At 53.5% G+C, this 17,363-nt stretch overlaps 1 protein-coding gene across 1 annotated transcript; it reads left to right on the forward strand.

The window, feature by feature from the left end:
- Positions 1–3,178: 3,178 nt before the first annotated feature.
- GDF10 (growth differentiation factor 10) lies at positions 3,179–15,656 on the forward strand. The gene is made up of 3 exons (XM_061196458.1): positions 3,179–3,494; positions 12,607–13,532; positions 15,465–15,656. The coding sequence occupies exons 1-3, from the start codon at positions 3,179–3,181 to the stop codon at positions 15,654–15,656; spliced, it is 1,434 nt and encodes a 477-aa protein (XP_061052441.1).
- The last annotated feature ends 1,707 nt before the right edge of the window (positions 15,657–17,363 follow it).

Here is a 17,363-nt window from a genome sequence, read left to right on the forward strand (position 1 = left end):
AACATTTCCTTTGGGGTTTACTTGGGGCAAGGTTCCAGATGAAACTGAATCAGCTTGCTTCCCAGACTATCCAGAGTTTGATTTCTCCTTTACTCAAGTGTGGAGCTTTATAACTATGGAGCCTCAGGGCTTTCTGAGCCTAAGGAAACCCTGCCACCCCAGAGCACGTGGCAGATAGGCCTGGGAGACCGAGGTTCCCCAAACAACCTCTCATCACCCTAGAGAGAACACTCTCCATCCCTGACGGCAAGTTCAAGACCTCAGACACCCTGGTAAAAATAGCATCGGAAGCGCCCAGGACCAGGATCATTTTAGTAAGAAGCTGCGAGAAATCACAGCTCTCAGGACTTGAATCCACCGTCCGCCATCTCAACTCTTATTTTGAGCTGCAGCCTGAGCTATTAAAAACCAAACATTCTCATTGGCAGGCTCCACAGTTAGCCTCATTTCCACGCTAGTAACACTGTTCTGCCTGAGCTGAAGTTGCACAGCGATTGTTTCTTGTCTCAGCGATGTTGTTTGCAGGCGATGCTGGGAGCCAGCGAGGATGTGACCCGGTGGTAATCTGAATTGCTTCACCAAACACATTTTTATCCCATCATCTCGGCTACATGAAAGGGGGCCATAGTGCTCCAGTGTTCAAGACTTTACAGTCCCGCTGTTCGGCAATAAAATGAGGCAAGAAATATTAGCCGTCCCCGGCTGATGCCTTAATTCTTTCCCAACAATGTCAGAGAATCTGTACCCTACAGGTTTTAGTGCCGGCTAAAGCCTGACCCTCGGGCTGGCTTGAATGGAGCGGGAATGAGTTAAGGAGAGCAAGGAGGCTTTAATGGACACAGACCCCGAATAGCCCAGCTTGTCCCGGCCTCCTGCGGACTCACACTCCTTTTCACAGGCCTCGATTGTGTATGGCCCCAGCAGAGACAAAACTACCCATGAGCAGAGGTTACCCCCAGCCGGTACAGGTCAGAGGCATTCTGGGGGAGAAGAGGAGAGGGGGGCGGAGGGGAAGTGAGGGGCACAGGGAGAAGGAGGGAAGTGGCCGTGGGGCTGGGGGAAGGGAGCAGTAAAAGTTGGTGTGGATCATTTTCGAGGAGAGATTCATCAAGTCCAAGACTGTGACTGGTCATCTCACCTCCAGGCACACCGTTTTTGAAAACTGTTTCACCGAACAAACGGGGGCTATGCTAACGGGAAGTTGAACGTGATGTGTGCGAATTATCAAAAGAAATAAAATGCTTCTCTATCGTTTTCCAAAAGCTACAGGCCTGAGGTTCTGAGGCTTTCAATAGGATGGCCTCTAATTTGACACTGCAAGATTTTGAAAAATTACAAATGGGTTGTGTTTTACACACCAAACGGAAGCTTTCTCCAGCAATTTTTCAATTATTGCATTGTGAGTCCTCCAAGAAAAGTAACTATTTTGGCTCAGGGAGCCCAAAGTTACCAAGTAAAGGGAACAGTGTGTTTGCAAGTTTGCAAATAGTCCTTAGAAATGTAGTATGGACAGTATCCTGGACCTTGCTGGAAGAATATGGGTTTGAAGAGATCCTTTCCTTCCCTCAGAAGGGTTCCTAAACCTTCTGTGTAGGCCTTGAACTCCTAACTCAATCTGAGGAAGCCCATAGACTGTTTTTCAAAAGAATGTTCTTAATATGCAGGGTTACAGAGGAAGCCAATTACATTCAAATAGAATGATCAAAATGTTTTTTTAAAACAACTTTGCAACATAGTGATATGTGTGCCTTTTAATTAATTCATTAAATAACTAGCAGCGAGCTTGACTAATTTCAGAATAGTGATGAGCAAGAAGTGATATTTTGAGAAATCTGAAACATGATAAGAAAATGTGATATGAAAATATGTGTGTTTGGTGGCTATTGGTGACAAAGTCACAGGTATGGTTAATACCACTGTAGTTATTTACCTGTGTTTCTAATATGGAATGCTAAGTTGCAGGTACAGGTTAGTGAAAATAAAGATGTAAGTTTTCCCCATCCAAGTTCACAGATGCCCTGAAATTCTATCCATGGACAAGAAACCCTGCTAAAGGCAAGATGAAGCTCATGACCTTCTGCCCCAGGGCTAAACTGAGGGGTGGTGGGTCAGGGATTCACTGCACCCTCACTGTGACACAGTCTTGGGAAAGCTAAGCGTTTTCTTCTCCTATTCTGAAGTTTGGAAACGTTTTGTAAAACAATTTAAAACCATGTCCTTTTTTCAGGACAAGCCTGATGGCTACATGTCCAAAGATTAATAAGCACCTTTGATGTGTTCCTTCAACAACCAGAATTATAGTCGCCAAATAAAGGGTCAATCGACTAATTCTGAATTTTAATCAGGATCTTGTTCCAGTTGTCCTGGGTTGGCTGAGCTTTAGTGTTAGGGTTTTTCTTTTCAAAGGATGCCGAGGAGGCTTCGCGTTCCCCTCACTCTTGCATTTTGGGCACACACTGGCTCAGAGACAACTGGGCGCACACACATTCCCCCGTCGAGTCCTCACGGGGGAGCTGTCATCTTGCAACCACAATCATCACATGCCATTGCAGGGGCAACCCGGCAGGAGGGCCCCCCCCAAATGCCGCCCAGCCCCCACGCAGTCCCGGCCAGGCCGAGGCGCCGACACACAGGAGCCGGGCCGGGGCCCGGGTCTCCGGCTTTCCGCAGGGGAGCGGGGAGCGCGCCGGCCCACGCCCACGCCACCCACACTTTGGGCGCACACCCCTGCGCGCGCACACCGCCACACTCGGGCGCACGCACACCGCGGCCGGGCCACGGACGGCAGTGTAGGCGGCGGCCCGGAGTGGTTCGGGGCGCGCAACCGGGTCCCCCGCGAGGGCGCAGCCGGCCGCTCCGCCCCGCCCCGCCCCTCGAACCCGCCAAGCCGGGCGCGCCTGGGGCTGCAAAGTTTCGCCGCTAGTCCGCCGAGGCAGCGCGCCGGCTTGGGCTCGGCTCGGCTCTGCGTGGCTCCGGACGGCCGTGACCGCTGGCCGTACCGTGCGCCCGGCTGCGCGCCCAGCTCTGCCCCGCGCGGATCTCGACATCCCGCGCCCCGCCTGCCGGTGCTGCCCGCGCGCCCTCCCGCCGCAGGGTTTGTTCTCAGCCTCCTGTGCGCCCTCGATCTCCCTCCTCCTCCTCTTCCCCGGCTCCGACCCCTTCGCCTCCGCCACCCATCATGGCCCGTGGCCCCGCTCGGACCAGCCCGGGACCGGGGCCCCAAGTGCTGCCGCTGCTGCCGCTGCTTCTGCTGCTGCTGCAGGACGCGGGCGGCAGCCACACGGCCCCCGCCCGGTCCGCCCCGCCCGCGGCGGCCGACGGCCTGGCGGGGTACAAGAACCCCCAGCGGTCTCCAGGGGACGCGGCCGCTGCTCTGGGCCCCGGCACCCAGGACATGGTCGCTGTCCACATGCTCCGGCTTTATGAGAAATACAGCCGAAGGGGCGCGCGGCCAGGAGGGGGCAACACAGTCCGCAGCTTCCGGGCCCGGCTGGGTAAGTAGAGGGGGCCCTGGGGCCCCCTTCTCTTCATCCTCCCCGGTCCTCCTCACGTGTCCCTCCTCCCACCCCTGTACCTCCGCTTTGCCTCTTCCTTCTATTCATTGACTGGTTCATTCATTCTTCCATTAACTATTTCCCCCCCCCCCCGCCCGACCCGAGCACTCTGTGCCAGGCCCTGAGCCTCCCGTGGGGACGCCGAAGTGGCACAGAGTGACAGAGTTCCTGCCCCTGGGGTGCCGCCAAGTCTCGGAGGGTGTCACACTTGCCGGACACAGACGACCCCATCCACAAGGCTTTAAGCACAGCGTGGAGATGGGACTGGGCTGGGGGAGCTCACCGTGTGTGTGTGGCGGGGCTCGGGGGGTAGGGATCCATGTCACAGCGTTCAGCTGTGTTGGCTCTTGACAGATGAAGGAGGCACTGAAGAGAGCCCATGAGGTGGGTGTAGTGCAGCCCTGATGGAAGTGCCAGGCACTGGGCCCAGGCAGGGGGTGTGCCCCTCTAGCTGGGGCACTTAGTGGGTGTGGCAGTTGGGGAAGCAGGGTGGAATGAGAATGGCCTTGGGTGCCCAGCCTTGGGTACATGGGACTGAGGCCTGCTAGGCACTAGCATGAAGTGTTCAGACTATGGGGGTTTGAGGAAAGGTCTAGAAGCTTGGGCAGTGGGGGTTCCCAGCCCCTCTCCTGCCCTTGCCCCTCCTGGGCAGATCCTTTCCCCTTTACCCACACCTTGGATAGAGCTGCATCGAGCCCTACCTGCCCTGCTTCCGAGAGCATTTCAGAATCCTGCCTCAGCTGTCTGCCCACCCGGGCTGGGCGACCTCTGCAGGCCCTGGGTGAGCAGAGACGAGGCACAGCCTGGTGGCAGGGGTGATGGGAAGACCCTGGTTGTCATGGAGATTACTCATGGTCTCAGAATGCCATTGCAGAAAATGTGGGTAGGGGTCCCCTGCAGCCCTTGTGAAGGAGGAGGCCATTCATCAGGAGAAAGACCATTGGTCTGTAGGGCCCCCTCTTGAGGTAGAGGGGGACAAGCCCAACACTGGGGCCAGACAGCCTGGAGTCAGATCTGCCACCTCCCTGTTGAGCACTGGCTGTGTTACTTAGGGTACCACACCGTGGCCTCAGAGCCAGACACTGGAAGCTTGGTCTCGCATAAACATGTACTGGGAGCTCCTGCCACAGAGAAGCCCCTTCCCCCCATCCTCTACTGGGCAGACTCACTAGGTCATTGTTCCTGGGTTCCAGGCCAACCAGATCTAACTCCATCCTCCCTGGTACCTTTTATTCACCTCTTGGGGCCCATTTCTGGAGCATCATTATTAAGTCACTCAAGAATCATCTAGCATGACCATGATCTTGGGCAAATCACTGAAGCTCTGTGGACTTGAGTGTACTCATCCACAAAATGGGCAGGTCATGGTAGTATCTTCCCTGTAGCATTGCAGGAAAGATGACATGAGTTGATATGTGTAAGCCCTAAGCCCAGCACTGGCCAGGTTAAGTGTTGGTGCATTGTGTTTCCCTGGAGTACAAAACACTTGTGTTCATATAGGTGTAGACTTGACCTTGCATCCATTAACTCAGTCCCCAAAGCCTTGCAGTTGAGGAAAGCAAGGCCAGCAAGTTCACTGCTGCAATAAGGGATGAGCACGCCCATTGAGCCCATTGAGCCCACCCTGTTGCTGCAGAGCCCACCCTGTTGCTGCAGGCCCAGGCGTGGAGGTGCAGAGTCTGTTTTTCAGTCTTCACAGGCTGTGGGTGGTACAAGCAACACTTAGCCCTGAAAAGGATCTGGCGACAGTACTTCAGATCCAGTCCTCCCATTTTACAGATAAGGAGACTGAGGCCAGGCCAGGGCAAGCTGTTCACAGTGGCAGTGGTTGGCACCGTCCATCTGTCAGGCTCATGCTGTTCTCACTGCTAGCCCCCTCCCCCAACCTCCATCAGAACTGAGCCCAGGACTTAGGAGACAGAGGATGGAACAGATCCTGGGAGATCAGAATTATTCTGGATCAGTCTAGGACTATTTGACAAATCCAATACTCTTGTTTGGAACCATTTGAAACAGCCATGGGTACAAGTCCCAGCTCCACCTGCTACTAGTATGTGTGCTGTGGTACACATCACTTTACCTCTCCGAGTATCAATTTTTTGTGCACATAGTGGGGGTGGGGTGAAGATTCAATGGGATGAGGTGCGGTTTGTGCCTGGCAGAGAGCAGGCCCAGGCATCTTGGTTTCCCTTCTCCTCCCTTGACTGACTTAAGTTGGTTCATACCCAGTCCCTCACCAGCCCTCAGAAGTGCCTGCTTTGTGACCCAGCGACCAAGCTGTGAGGAGGTGTGAGCCTGGGTGGGGACCCCTCATTTTATGGATGAGGCACACATGTGGGGGGCTTCAGCTCTGGTTCTGGATCGTACCGGTCCCAGCCTGCTCCGTGACGGTGACCTCTGCTGCCTCAGTGGGGTGGTCCCTGCAACCCGTGTTACAGTGGAACTGTGTCCCTTGCCTGCCTCTAGGCAGCACAGCTCAGGTTCCAAGCGCAGGCTGTGAGCTGGACTGGTAAGGGCCAAATCCTGAGTCTGTGATTGGGGCCAGGGACTGATCTTGTCTATGACTCAGTTTTTTTCCCTTCTAATATGGGACTAATAATGCTCTCTTCCTTATAGGGTTTTTTAAATGAACTGAGATATGTTCAGTGCTTAACACAGTGCCTGGCACATGTAAGTTCAATAATGTTTTAGCTCTACTATTATTACTCCAGCCACCCGGCTCCTTCCCTCCCTTCCATTGCTCCTTGAAGTGCATCGGTGGAGAGAGCTTCAGTCTACATCAGTGGAGAGAGCTTCTGAGCCTGACCATAAGGGTTAAGGTTAGACACCTGCAGCCTCAAACGACCTGCATTTAAATCTAGGCTTTTCCGCCTACGTATGTGATATTGGGCAAGTTACTTAACCTCTCTGAGGTTGGTGTCTTCATCTCTAAAATGAGAGTAATAATACATGCTCACCTGTCGACAGTGCCAAAAGTCACAGTCAGTTCCCCAAGTCTTTCCTGAGCACCTCATTCAGTGGCAGGTGCTGTAAGCTCAGAGGACAGAGAAAAGCATAGACTATTGGCCCTGCCCCGAAAAGCTCACGGGCTGGTGGAGAAGGGAGAAGTAAACAGAAGAATGTGAGCAGCGGCACAGGTAGGGGAGTGGAGTGAGAAAGGGCTGGGGGTGGGCTTCAGGAGGCCCACAGGACAGCACTGACCTGGCAGGGGAAGGGCTGGTGGGGAGGGTCCAGTGAAGCCTTCACAGAACAGGGGAGGTCCCAGACAGACTCTGAAGGGCAGGGGGTGTTAGCCAGGTGTAGACGTGAAGCAGAGCCCTATGTGCCTGGAACTGTGAGGCGTTTGGTTTCAATGAGGAAACAACAGGAAGAAAGAGGCAGAAAATGGAAGTGAACCAGTGGGCCACCAAGGCCTGTAAGCAGTGGGGCAGTATAGAGAGTGTGTATGGTGAGAGAGGGGCAAGGGAGGGGGGAGGGGGAGGGAGGGAGAGAAGAGAAGAGGAGAGGGGAGAAGGAGAGACAAGAGATTATAAGGGAAATGCATACTTATCCAGAAATCATAGAAAATCACAGTAAAGAAAAGAAGTCATCCCCAATCGCAATCCAGATATAACCAGAGTTAATATTTTGTGGAATATTATATACAGTTTTTACCCTAATGGGATCATAGTTGCAGCAGGTAAAACTTGTTATATCTTCATTCTCATTTGAAGTTACTGGGTTTTTTTTTCATTGCTGGTCATCCTGAATTGTTTTTCATGCTTTTTGACCATTTGAAATTTTTCCTGTGGAAACCACTTCATCCACTTGGGGTTCTGGTCTTTTTCTTACTGATATGTAGAGTTTGTGAAGGCTGTTAACTCTTCATCTGTAATAGATGATTCCCTGTGAAGCACGAGTGTGGTGTGAGGGTGACAGTGTCCTGGGGTCACAGTGGTGGTCGAGGTCAGACTGTGGGCTAAGACAGTGGTGGAAAGATGCAGAGTTCAGGGTGGTTGTGGAGAAACAGGATGTGGAGAAATAGGAACTGGGATAAGTTGCATGCAGGAGGGGGAAGAGGCTGTGAAGATTCTCAGGCTCCTGCTGGAGAGGGTGGACGGGTGGCAATGCCTCCCGTTGGGCACGAGGACAGGGGGCAGGGGTGTGGGGCCCTCACTGTAGCAGTAGCTTGTGACACCACATGACCACTGTGTTCTGAGCATGTGCTGGGTGCCAGACACCTTGCTGCGAGCACTGCAGAGATGATCTCACAACTTCAGGAAGCACGCACACATATTCTGCTTGATTAACAGATGAGGAAACTGAGGCGCGGAGAAGTTGTGTGACTTCCTAAGGCCCCACAGCTAGTCAGTGATGAAGCAGGGTTTAAACCCTGACTCTGGAGCCTCCCTAAAAATAGACACTCAGTACACATTAGTTCTCTTTCCTTCTCTGCACCACCACTGGTGGCCCACCACTTCCTTCCTTCAGCTTATTATGTTGGTGCTTGCATCTTCAGCCCGATATTCTCACTCTGGTCACCCTGATGGCTGTTTCAGGGGTAATGAGTGAAGGGACAGATCTCCAGGTGACTTGGATTCTGTTTCTACAGAGCAGAGCAGTCTGAGGGTCCTCTTGGCCTGAGAGTTGGCCAGCAGGGAGCCTGGGGGGACCCTTGGACTAGGGCCGCTTCCCTACCTCTTTCCTCTCTAGTCCCATCCCTAAAGAGTTGGGAAGGAGGTTGAGTGCCCAGTAGAGTGGACCTGACTAGGGTTCTCAGATTTCCAAAGACCATAGAGAGATCAACTTGTCTAAAAAAGGTCAGTCCTTTCTTTCCTGGAGAGGCAGAACACAAAATCATCCAAATAATGACTTGTGTTTGCAAAATATTTTAGAGTTCACAGCTCATGATCTTTGTTACATTAGCTGTTAGGCAGACCCCGATTCTATCCAGAGCACCTGGCTGGGGAGGGTGGGGAAGGGCGTGGGCTTGGGGTCAGACAGGCCTGGAAGCACGCCCTGGCTCTGTCCCTTACCAGCTGGGGGACTTTAAGGACTTTAAGCAAGTTATGTAGTTAGCAGTCACGTACCCTCTCTGAAGCTCCATCTTTTTGTCCATTTGCCATGTCTGCTGCCCTCATTGTGAACACGAGGAATCAAGCATGCACATATGCTTGGAACTTGGAGCTTCCTAATCAGTAAACAATATTATTCCCATTTTAAAGATGAGAAAACTAAGGCTCAAGGGGAAGTAATTGGACAAACGTCTTGCTGTGCAGTGCCTCCAGCTGGATTTGCATAATTGGCTATATCTTTCCAAAGGAGACTTTCTGGACTTCTTTCAGGATGTTCACTGAGCCCCAGGACAGCAGGCCAGGAACCCACTTTGTTAAGTGAAGCAGACAGATCTAGCAAAGACCCCTCCCCTCCCCTGCCATTCAGCACACATTTCTGAGCACTGACGATCACACAGGCCTTGTAGTAGGATCTAGGGATACAGCAGTGCACACAGCTGGCAAAGCCCCGCCCTCTTGGAGTTTGTGTTCTAGAGGGAAAGAGAAACGATCGCAACGAAATATATTATATCAGGATGTCCCAAAGTGACGTGAAGACAAATGAAGCCAGGGACAGAGTGATGGGGCTGTTCCTTCAGCCAAGGGGGTCAGTGGTACCCTTTGTTGGGGATGCCGCTTGAGCAAAGGCCCAAAGGAGAGAGGAGTGACTCCTAGAGGAGAAGTGATGACAGCAGAAGGAAGAGCTGGGACAAAGCCCTGAGATGGGAGCTTCATGTTTGTAAGGACAGGAAGGCCAGGGTGACTGGGGCAGAGATGGGGGTGCGGGGAGCGGCTGGAGTTGGGGAGGTAAGCAGGCCAGATCAAGTAGGGCCTTGGTAAAGGGTTGAGCTTTATTTGGGGGGCAATGGAGAGCTCTGAGCAGGATGGTGACCTGAGGTTGAAAGCACCCAACACACCGGGGGCCTCTCCTGGACACAGCTCTGTGAAGCTGTGACGGGCGCTGCAGGTGGGGGTCCCCACCATCACTGTCTGTCTCATCCCTGGGCTGAGCTCCTCTGAGTGCCTCTAATCACCTTTGCTAGGACTCTGATCAGCCCAGCACTTAGCCCAGAGTAGGAGTTTCCCAAATATTTATCTGGAAAAGGGAGGGAGGCAGGGAGGGGCGAAGGAAGGGAGAGAAGAATGATAGGAGGGAGGAAGGAAGGATCTTTTCTAGCTGACCATGAGATGGGAGCCACAGGCACCAGCACAGTTCATAGGGACTACTCTTTGGAGATTCTCTTTTGTGACCTGGGCTCATCCAAGCTGGGAGGCTTCAGGTAGGTGGCCTTCTCTCAGCCACAGCCTGGAGCCCCCTGCAATGCAGGCATGCAGGCACAGTCAGAGAGCTGGGCCAGCCTGTGGCCCTTCATGCCCTGGAGATGGGAGTGACCCATTTCCACCTCCACGGTTCCCAGCGGGGAGGGTCATCACGCATCAGGCTGCCTTGTGAGGGGCGAGCTGCCTATGGCCAAAGGCATTCAAGCCAAATGGAGGAAGGACTCCTGCCCTGAGTGTAATTAATCAGGCTGCCTGACCTCTAAGGTTCTTCCCTCTCTGAGTTCCTGCGCGTGCTCTCTGTGGTTCTCCATCCTAAGGGAAGGGCAGCATTTGCTGTCCCTCTCCTGCACCCCGTGCAGAAATAACCTCCAGGGGAGGCCACCCCATCCTCCTCTACAACACGTTTTGCCACCCTGGGGCAATCCTCCCAGCACCTTCATTGGGCCACACCCACCTCAAGCCAAGGTTGCTGTCCCTGCCTTGCTGGTCACAGTTATCCTTCTTTATATCCTCTCTCGTTCTTTACCTTGGCACTGGAAGGGGGGCCAAGGTGCTTTTCTCTGGGAAGCCCCATCTCGGTTCCCCCAGTCTGCTGTTTTCCTTCTCACCAAGAGCCGCAGGTTTCTAGGCCAAAGATGCTTGCATCCTGCTGTGAAGGGCCAGCTCTTTGGAAAGAGTCAGAAATGTCTATTTTAGAGCCTCTTAAGTGTTCTCCTGCAAAGAACCTGTTAGCGGAACAATGGAGTTGACTTGAATTGGATGAAAGAAAACACTTTCTCTGCTGTGTTAGCTGGACCATTGAGTAAGAGGGGCCCGAATTGGTGTAGGAGGAGCTTGCTCTGCCAGCCTTGGTCATTTAGATAAAAGTGGCATAGAGCACATTTGGGGGATTCACCCTTTGTACCTGGCACATTACATATGTTATTTATTTAAGCCTCAAAGCATTCAGGTGAGATAGAGATTCTATTGTCTCTCTGAGGCAGATGAGCAAGGCATGGTCCCGTTGAGGCCTGGGAGCCCGGTTCCTAGAGCCTTTCCCAGCTTGGGGGGTAGGAGCTGCCTTGTTGGTGAACTTGTACCCCATCCACAAGTCAACCCCGGATGTTGCAGATACACAGCCACCGCCCATCATTGCTTCCCAAACTTAGAATCCTTTAGAATGCTGGTTAGAATAAGAATTCCTGGACCCCATTATCCCAGACCCTCTGAATAAGCATCTCCAGGGGAGGAAGGCAGTGATCTGTGAGCTTTGGGAAATGCAGGACTCAAGGACCATGACACTCAAGGCCGCAGTGTTTGGGGAAGCCAGGTTTAATTGTGCATCAAGAATCGTGCTTCTCCTTATGTGTGGACATATTGAGGGGCTGCTGTGGACATGCTGAGGGTTTTTTCTGAGAATTAGGTAAGGTAGTGTCTTTAGAATGTCACCCAAGCTTTGACTGGCATTTATTGGGCCCTCTGACTTTTCCTTCCTTCCTCTTTCTTGTAGTCCCTTAAAAGTACATGAAAGTTCCCAATTGAATTATGCCTTCTTCCCAGTAGAATTATGCCTTCATCCCAATAGAAACAAATAACCTTAAACTGAAGATTTTGGTTAAAAAAATGCCAGCTGAATCTGTGGATGCAGGTGTCAGAGAAACTGTGACCCATTTCCTACACACTCACACACACACACACACACACATTCCCGCTCTTGGAAGCCCTGCACCTCTCCCAGCTTCACCCAGCAGACAGACCCCTGGCAACAGGAAATAGGGCAGCGGGAGGGAGACAGCCCACCTGACAGCTCTGGTCTCCGGCTCTTCTGCAGCATCACAGGGAGATGATGCCTCCCTCCCATCCAAACCCTTGCTATTCACAGACCTCATGCTGCCAGGGCTTGGGGCAGCTTTCTGCCCTGGGGTCCTGGTGTACACCTGGTAGAACCAAGAGAGAAAGGAAAGAGTGGTTGACAGCCCCAGGGATGCAGGGGCCAAGAGTATTCTCGAGCTGCGGATGTGATGTTTGAGGGATCCCAGTCCGTATCACGGTTCCGGCCTCTGGAGAGCAACCTGGATGTTGGAGATTTTATTGAGTGACCTGGTACAACCCTGATAGTGCTTTTTCTTTGTAAAACAAGTTTAAAAGGGCTTGGGCAGAATAAATAGCAGACACCCAAATGGCTGTGTTCTTAAACCCAGTTTCCCTCAGAAGCCACTCAGAATGCTGGGAGAGCGTGAGGCACTCTAATTTACCTCATTTGGAAGAAGGACTGCATTTAATGTCTATAAAATAGAAAGCTGTGCAGATACAGGGGGGCTACTGTCAGCAGGGATCGGACCCAACCCAAGCTATCCCAAATACCTGATTCCACCTTATCTCATGAATGAAGGTGGGGGAGATCATTTGTTCATTGAGAGGCATTGGAGTGCAGAGGCAGGAACTGGAGCTTCAGGGTCCAGCAGCCCTGAGCATCTACCCTGTCTGCCACCTTTTTCTCTTCCTTTCTTTGCAATGGGCTATGACAATCCCCAACCTCTCTGACCTCAATCCCTCAGCCTCATCTGGTCACTGAAAATAGCAAAGGGTGCCCTCATCAGTTCAATGTGAGGATTACAGGAGATGAGGAAAGCCTGGCTGGCCTGGAAGTGCTCCCTCAATGGGCGTTCCTCCTCCACTTCCTGCACGGGACACCCTATGAGCACGGGGGCCTGTCCAGGAGACAACCTAACAGGCTGTGGTCTGTCTTTCCCTCACAGAAGTGGTCAACCAGAAGACCGTGTATTTCTTCAACCTGACTTCCATGCAGGACTCGGAAATGATCCTCATGGCCACATTCCACTTCTACTCGGAGCCGCAGTGGCCCCGGGCACGCGAGGCACCATGCAAGCAGCGGGCCAAGAATGTATCCTGCCATCTGCTGCCCCCGGGCCCGCCAGCACGCCAGCATCTGCTCTTCCGAAGCCTCTCGCAGAACATGGCCACGCAGGGGCTGCTCCGCGGGGCCATGGCCCTGCTGCCCCCGCCACGGGGCCTGTGGCGGGCCAAGGACATCTCCCCCATCATCAAGGCGGCCCGCCGGGATGGCGAGCTGCTCCTGTCCGCCCAGCTGGATTCTGGGGAGGAGGACCCGGGGGTACCCAGGCCCGGCCCCCACGCACCCTACATCCTCATCTACGCCAACGACCTGGCCATCTCAGAGCCCAACAGCGTGGCAGTGACACTGCAGAGATATGACCCCTTCCAGGCTGGGGACCCAGAGCCTGGAGCAGCCCCCAACAGCTCGGCGGACCCCCGAGTGCGCCGGGCCACGCAGGCCACTGGGCCGCTCCAGAACAACGAGCTGCCGGGGCTGGACGAGAGGCCGGCACATGCCCCCCACGCCCAGCGCTACCACAAGCACGAGCTGTGGCCCAGCCCCTTCCATGCACTGAAGCCTCGGCCGGGCCGCAAGGACCGCAGGAGGAAGGGCCAGGATGTGTTCATGGCCTCCTCGCAGGTGCTGGACTTCGACGAGAAGACGATGCAGAAAGCCCGGAGGAAGCAGTGGGACGAGCCGCGGGTTTGCTCCCGGAGGTATCTGAAGGTGGACTTTGCAGACATCGGGTGGAATGAATGGATCGTCTCACCCAAGTCGTTCGACGCTTACTACTGCTCAGGAGCCTGTGAGTTCCCCATGCCCAAGGTAGGCTGTGTGGGGCCACCCCGCTGCGTTCTGCCCCTTGGCTAATTGTGACTCTCAGCTCTGCCCCTGCAGGCAAGTCCCTCTGCCTCCTCACTCTGTTTCCTGTCTGTAAATAGGGATCATAGCACCTCCCATCTACTCAAGGCAGAGAATAGGTAGACAGAGGTGCCAAAATGGCAGCCTGTTGGGTGGATACAGCCCACAGATGGATGGGGTCTGGCTGTGCCTTCATTGAATTTGAGTTTTAAATCAGAACCTTTCTTCTTTTGCAAAACAGGAGATCCATCTCCTTAGGTGTGTGTTCCCACACAGCAATATCCACCGAGGTTGAGGAGACCCTGGCCCCCTGCACATAGGTCAGGTCTCTTAAGCCCCCTCCTCACCAAGGCTCTTCTAGAAACCTGGCCTGGACCTCAGGGCGTTGGTGTCTGTGACCAGCACAGAGTTGGCCTCAGTGGCTTCCCAGTGTGACTGTCCATCCCCCATCCCCGACTCAGGGCAGGGACTCACAGGGCAGCTAGCTCTCGTTGCACACAAGTCGGCAGGACACACAGCATGGGGCTGTTTTCCCCATTGCGCTGGCCCGGGTTTTCAGATGCTCACCTTTCCTCCAGGCTGGGCCGTGGTTCTGTCCATCCATCTCCCCACGTCCTGAACCACGGTGGGCTGGCTGCCTGCTGATGTCGACCTCGGCACAGAGCACACACTTTCCTCCTACTTAGCTCCTCTGCTGAGTTCCAGGTCATGCCTTCCTCTCCCAGAAAGGAAGTCAGCGCATAAATCCACTGTGAACGTAAATAAATCAGCCAGCTGGGAAATCCCAGACCCAGACGTGGGGCCGCATTAACCTGTTTGGGAATTAAGAGGCTTCTCCTCAAAGCCGTGCATGTGCAGGAGAGAGGAAGGGAGGTACCTGACAGAGAGACAGGCGTCTGCTGGAAGGGCCCAGCCCGGCGGATGCAGGGTGAGTGCAGCAGGCTCCTGCTGGCTGACCCTGCACTTACCTTATCAGTCTGCCTGGCTGTCTTTCCACCTTCCCGGACACCAGCCTGAACTCCCCAAATGCCGGTGTCCCTCTCCTCCCACCTCCCCACCAGAGGCACTGTGCATGTAAAACTCTGGCCCACAATGAGCTGAAGCACCTGTGACGTGGTCCTCTTCATCTTGTGGGAGGTGCCGTGTTTGCTGCTGGGACCCAGACTCTTCTGGATGTGAGAGGCTGCCTGGGGAGGGAGGGGAAGAGAGCTGGTGTGGGCCCAGCGAGCATGGTTTCCAAGCCAGACTACTTTCTAACTGAGGGCTCCTGGTCCAGTTATTTAGTCATTTTAAGCCTCAGTTTCACCAGGAAAATTAAAGTCATACCCACCCCGTAAGGTTGATTCAATGACAAAACGGGGTGATGCAGATGAAGCAGCGCCTGACACCCCAAAGTCAGACCCACCTGGGAACTGTGAGTTTCCAGCCCCATCACACTGATGCACTTGTGCCTGCAGGGCTTCCCCTCCTGTGCTGAGAACGTGATCACATGGCAAGTGTGGCGGTACTCCCTGGACTGTAAAGTCTGGGCAGCTATGGCCCCAGGCAGAACCTCCAATCTTCTCCCCTGCCTTCCCTCTGGGGCTCCTGCCCAGTTCCTGGTGCTCCTCGGGGATGTGTGACGCGCAGGTGCCCCCAAGTGGCCAGTGCCATGTAGGGGATGTGCCTTCCCTCTGGGAGCCCGAAGGGCAGGAAGGTCTTTTGCAAAAGTCCCTAGGACTCAGTCTGCCACTGATTTCAGAAGAAATGTGTACCCAACCCTGTGATCTCACCTTTTCTTCTAGGTCAATGCCTTTTCTGTGGCCTCAGTCAAGGACATGCAGGCAGCGTGGGGGTGGGTGAGGACTGCAGGGTGGGCAGAGTTCGGAGGTGACCATGCTCCTTTCCCCCTTGCAGATCGTCCGCCCCTCCAACCACGCCACCATCCAGAGCATCGTCAGGGCCGTGGGCATCGTCCCGGGCATCCCAGAGCCTTGCTGCGTTCCCGACAAGATGAACTCTCTTGGGGTCCTCTTCCTGGATGAGAACCGGAATGTGGTTCTGAAGGTGTACCCCAACATGTCTGTGGAGACCTGTGCCTGCCGGTAAGACCAGCTGCTCTGGAGTGGAAAGAACCTGCCCCGCCTGCACACAGCAGGGCAGCATTCTCAGAACCTTCTGGAGTGAGCACTTGACTCGGGGTGCAGCTGCAAAGGCAGGGCACAGCTTGCAGGCCACCATCTGTCACCCCAGGGCATCATTCTGGGGTCTTTCACTGCTGGTGACTCAGCCGCCTCAATGCCAGTCCGAATCCTTTGAAGGGATCTGGGAATTAGCCCTGGCCTGACGGTTGCCCACGGCCTGTCCGCTGTGCTCTGAAGGCCTGAAAACCGGACATGTCCACAGGCTGGGTTTTGTGACTATCATCTCATAACCTGGAAAGAAGACTACAAACCTGAAGGCACTCACTCCCTTCACATGGAAAGAACCTCTGTTTAAATAATCAGTTTAAAACACTTCGGGCCACAGTGTGATGCTGGAAAACAGGGCCTAAATAATGGTATAAATGGATGTTTTCTCTCAAAATCCACTGCAAACGCTTTTATACATACAGTATGCACATATAACCAATTTTGGTTTCTTTTTCTTAATATATGTTTTATTTTAAAACAAAAAGGAGGGCGTTGACACCGTTCCCCACAGAGGTAGTCAAGCTGGTTGAGCGTGCATTGTTTAAACGTGCTTATTGAAATAACCCATACAGTGATACGTTGGAATACTAAAACATAACCAAGATTTTATATTTTTGTAAATTATACTTTCTATACTGTAGATTGTGTACGGTATGTGTTTTTATGGAAAGCTAATAAATTAAAGGGACAGTGGTATCTTGAAAAACTGAATGTCACCCATTCCAAAATATGGATGGATCTCCATGTGTAAGTATGACATCTGGGTGGCTGCTGGGGTCACAGCCTTCTTTAGAAGCCAAGGCCTCTGTAGGCCATCTCCATACTCTCTCATCTTTATCCTAAGCTCCAGACACTGGCCACTCCTATGCCTTCCAGGGTCCTGCCCACTCATATCGCACCACAGGTCCCCACCCTGGGCTCGTCCAGGCAGGACACAGTCCAGGCAGGCACAGTGGCCTCGACTCCTTAGCCTCAGAGGGGATATCAAGTGATGGGGAGGTGCCTGAGATATTTAAAGGAACATCTATAGTAGCCTGGTCAGAGGGCTTCTACTTGGGGTAGTTCAAGCAAGAGATTCAGTAGAAGAAGTCAGGGGTCTCTCCAGAGATTAGGGGGCTCCTGAGGAACTGGAACGTCTGCTTCTCCCTGCTTCTTAGTCAGCATCCCTGTCCCCAAATAGTCTCCCCCAAGTGGCTCCCTTATCCCTGAGTTGACATCGCCTTACAGTTGTAGTACCTGAAGCTGATTGACCAGCATTTCTGAAAGAGAAACTGGGTCCAACTGGGGGCAGGTGTATAACAGTCCCTCGGCTGGGAACTAAAAGGATGGCATGGCCCCCAGTCTTCTCTTACTCTGAGAAGGTTGAAAAGCCATGAGCAGTTCTCCAGGATGGGACTTAGAAGGAGAAAAGGAGCCCAAGGCATCTGTCTTAGGTCAGGCTCCTGAAACCAGGGTTCCTGTGCAAGGGATGGATGAGGAAGTGCTCCCAGGAGAAACAGGCAAGGAGTGGGTAGAGCAGGACAGAAGGGCAAGAAGCCAAGCATCCCAACTTAGCCTGGATCCTATGGGGAGCTCTGGCACTTAACCTATACCTCTGGGTTAGTCCAGCTTCAAGGCAAGGATG

Source organism: Eubalaena glacialis, chromosome 1, assembly GCF_028564815.1.
Source record: "Eubalaena glacialis isolate mEubGla1 chromosome 1, mEubGla1.1.hap2.+ XY, whole genome shotgun sequence".
Taxonomy (NCBI): domain Eukaryota; kingdom Metazoa; phylum Chordata; class Mammalia; order Artiodactyla; family Balaenidae; genus Eubalaena; species Eubalaena glacialis.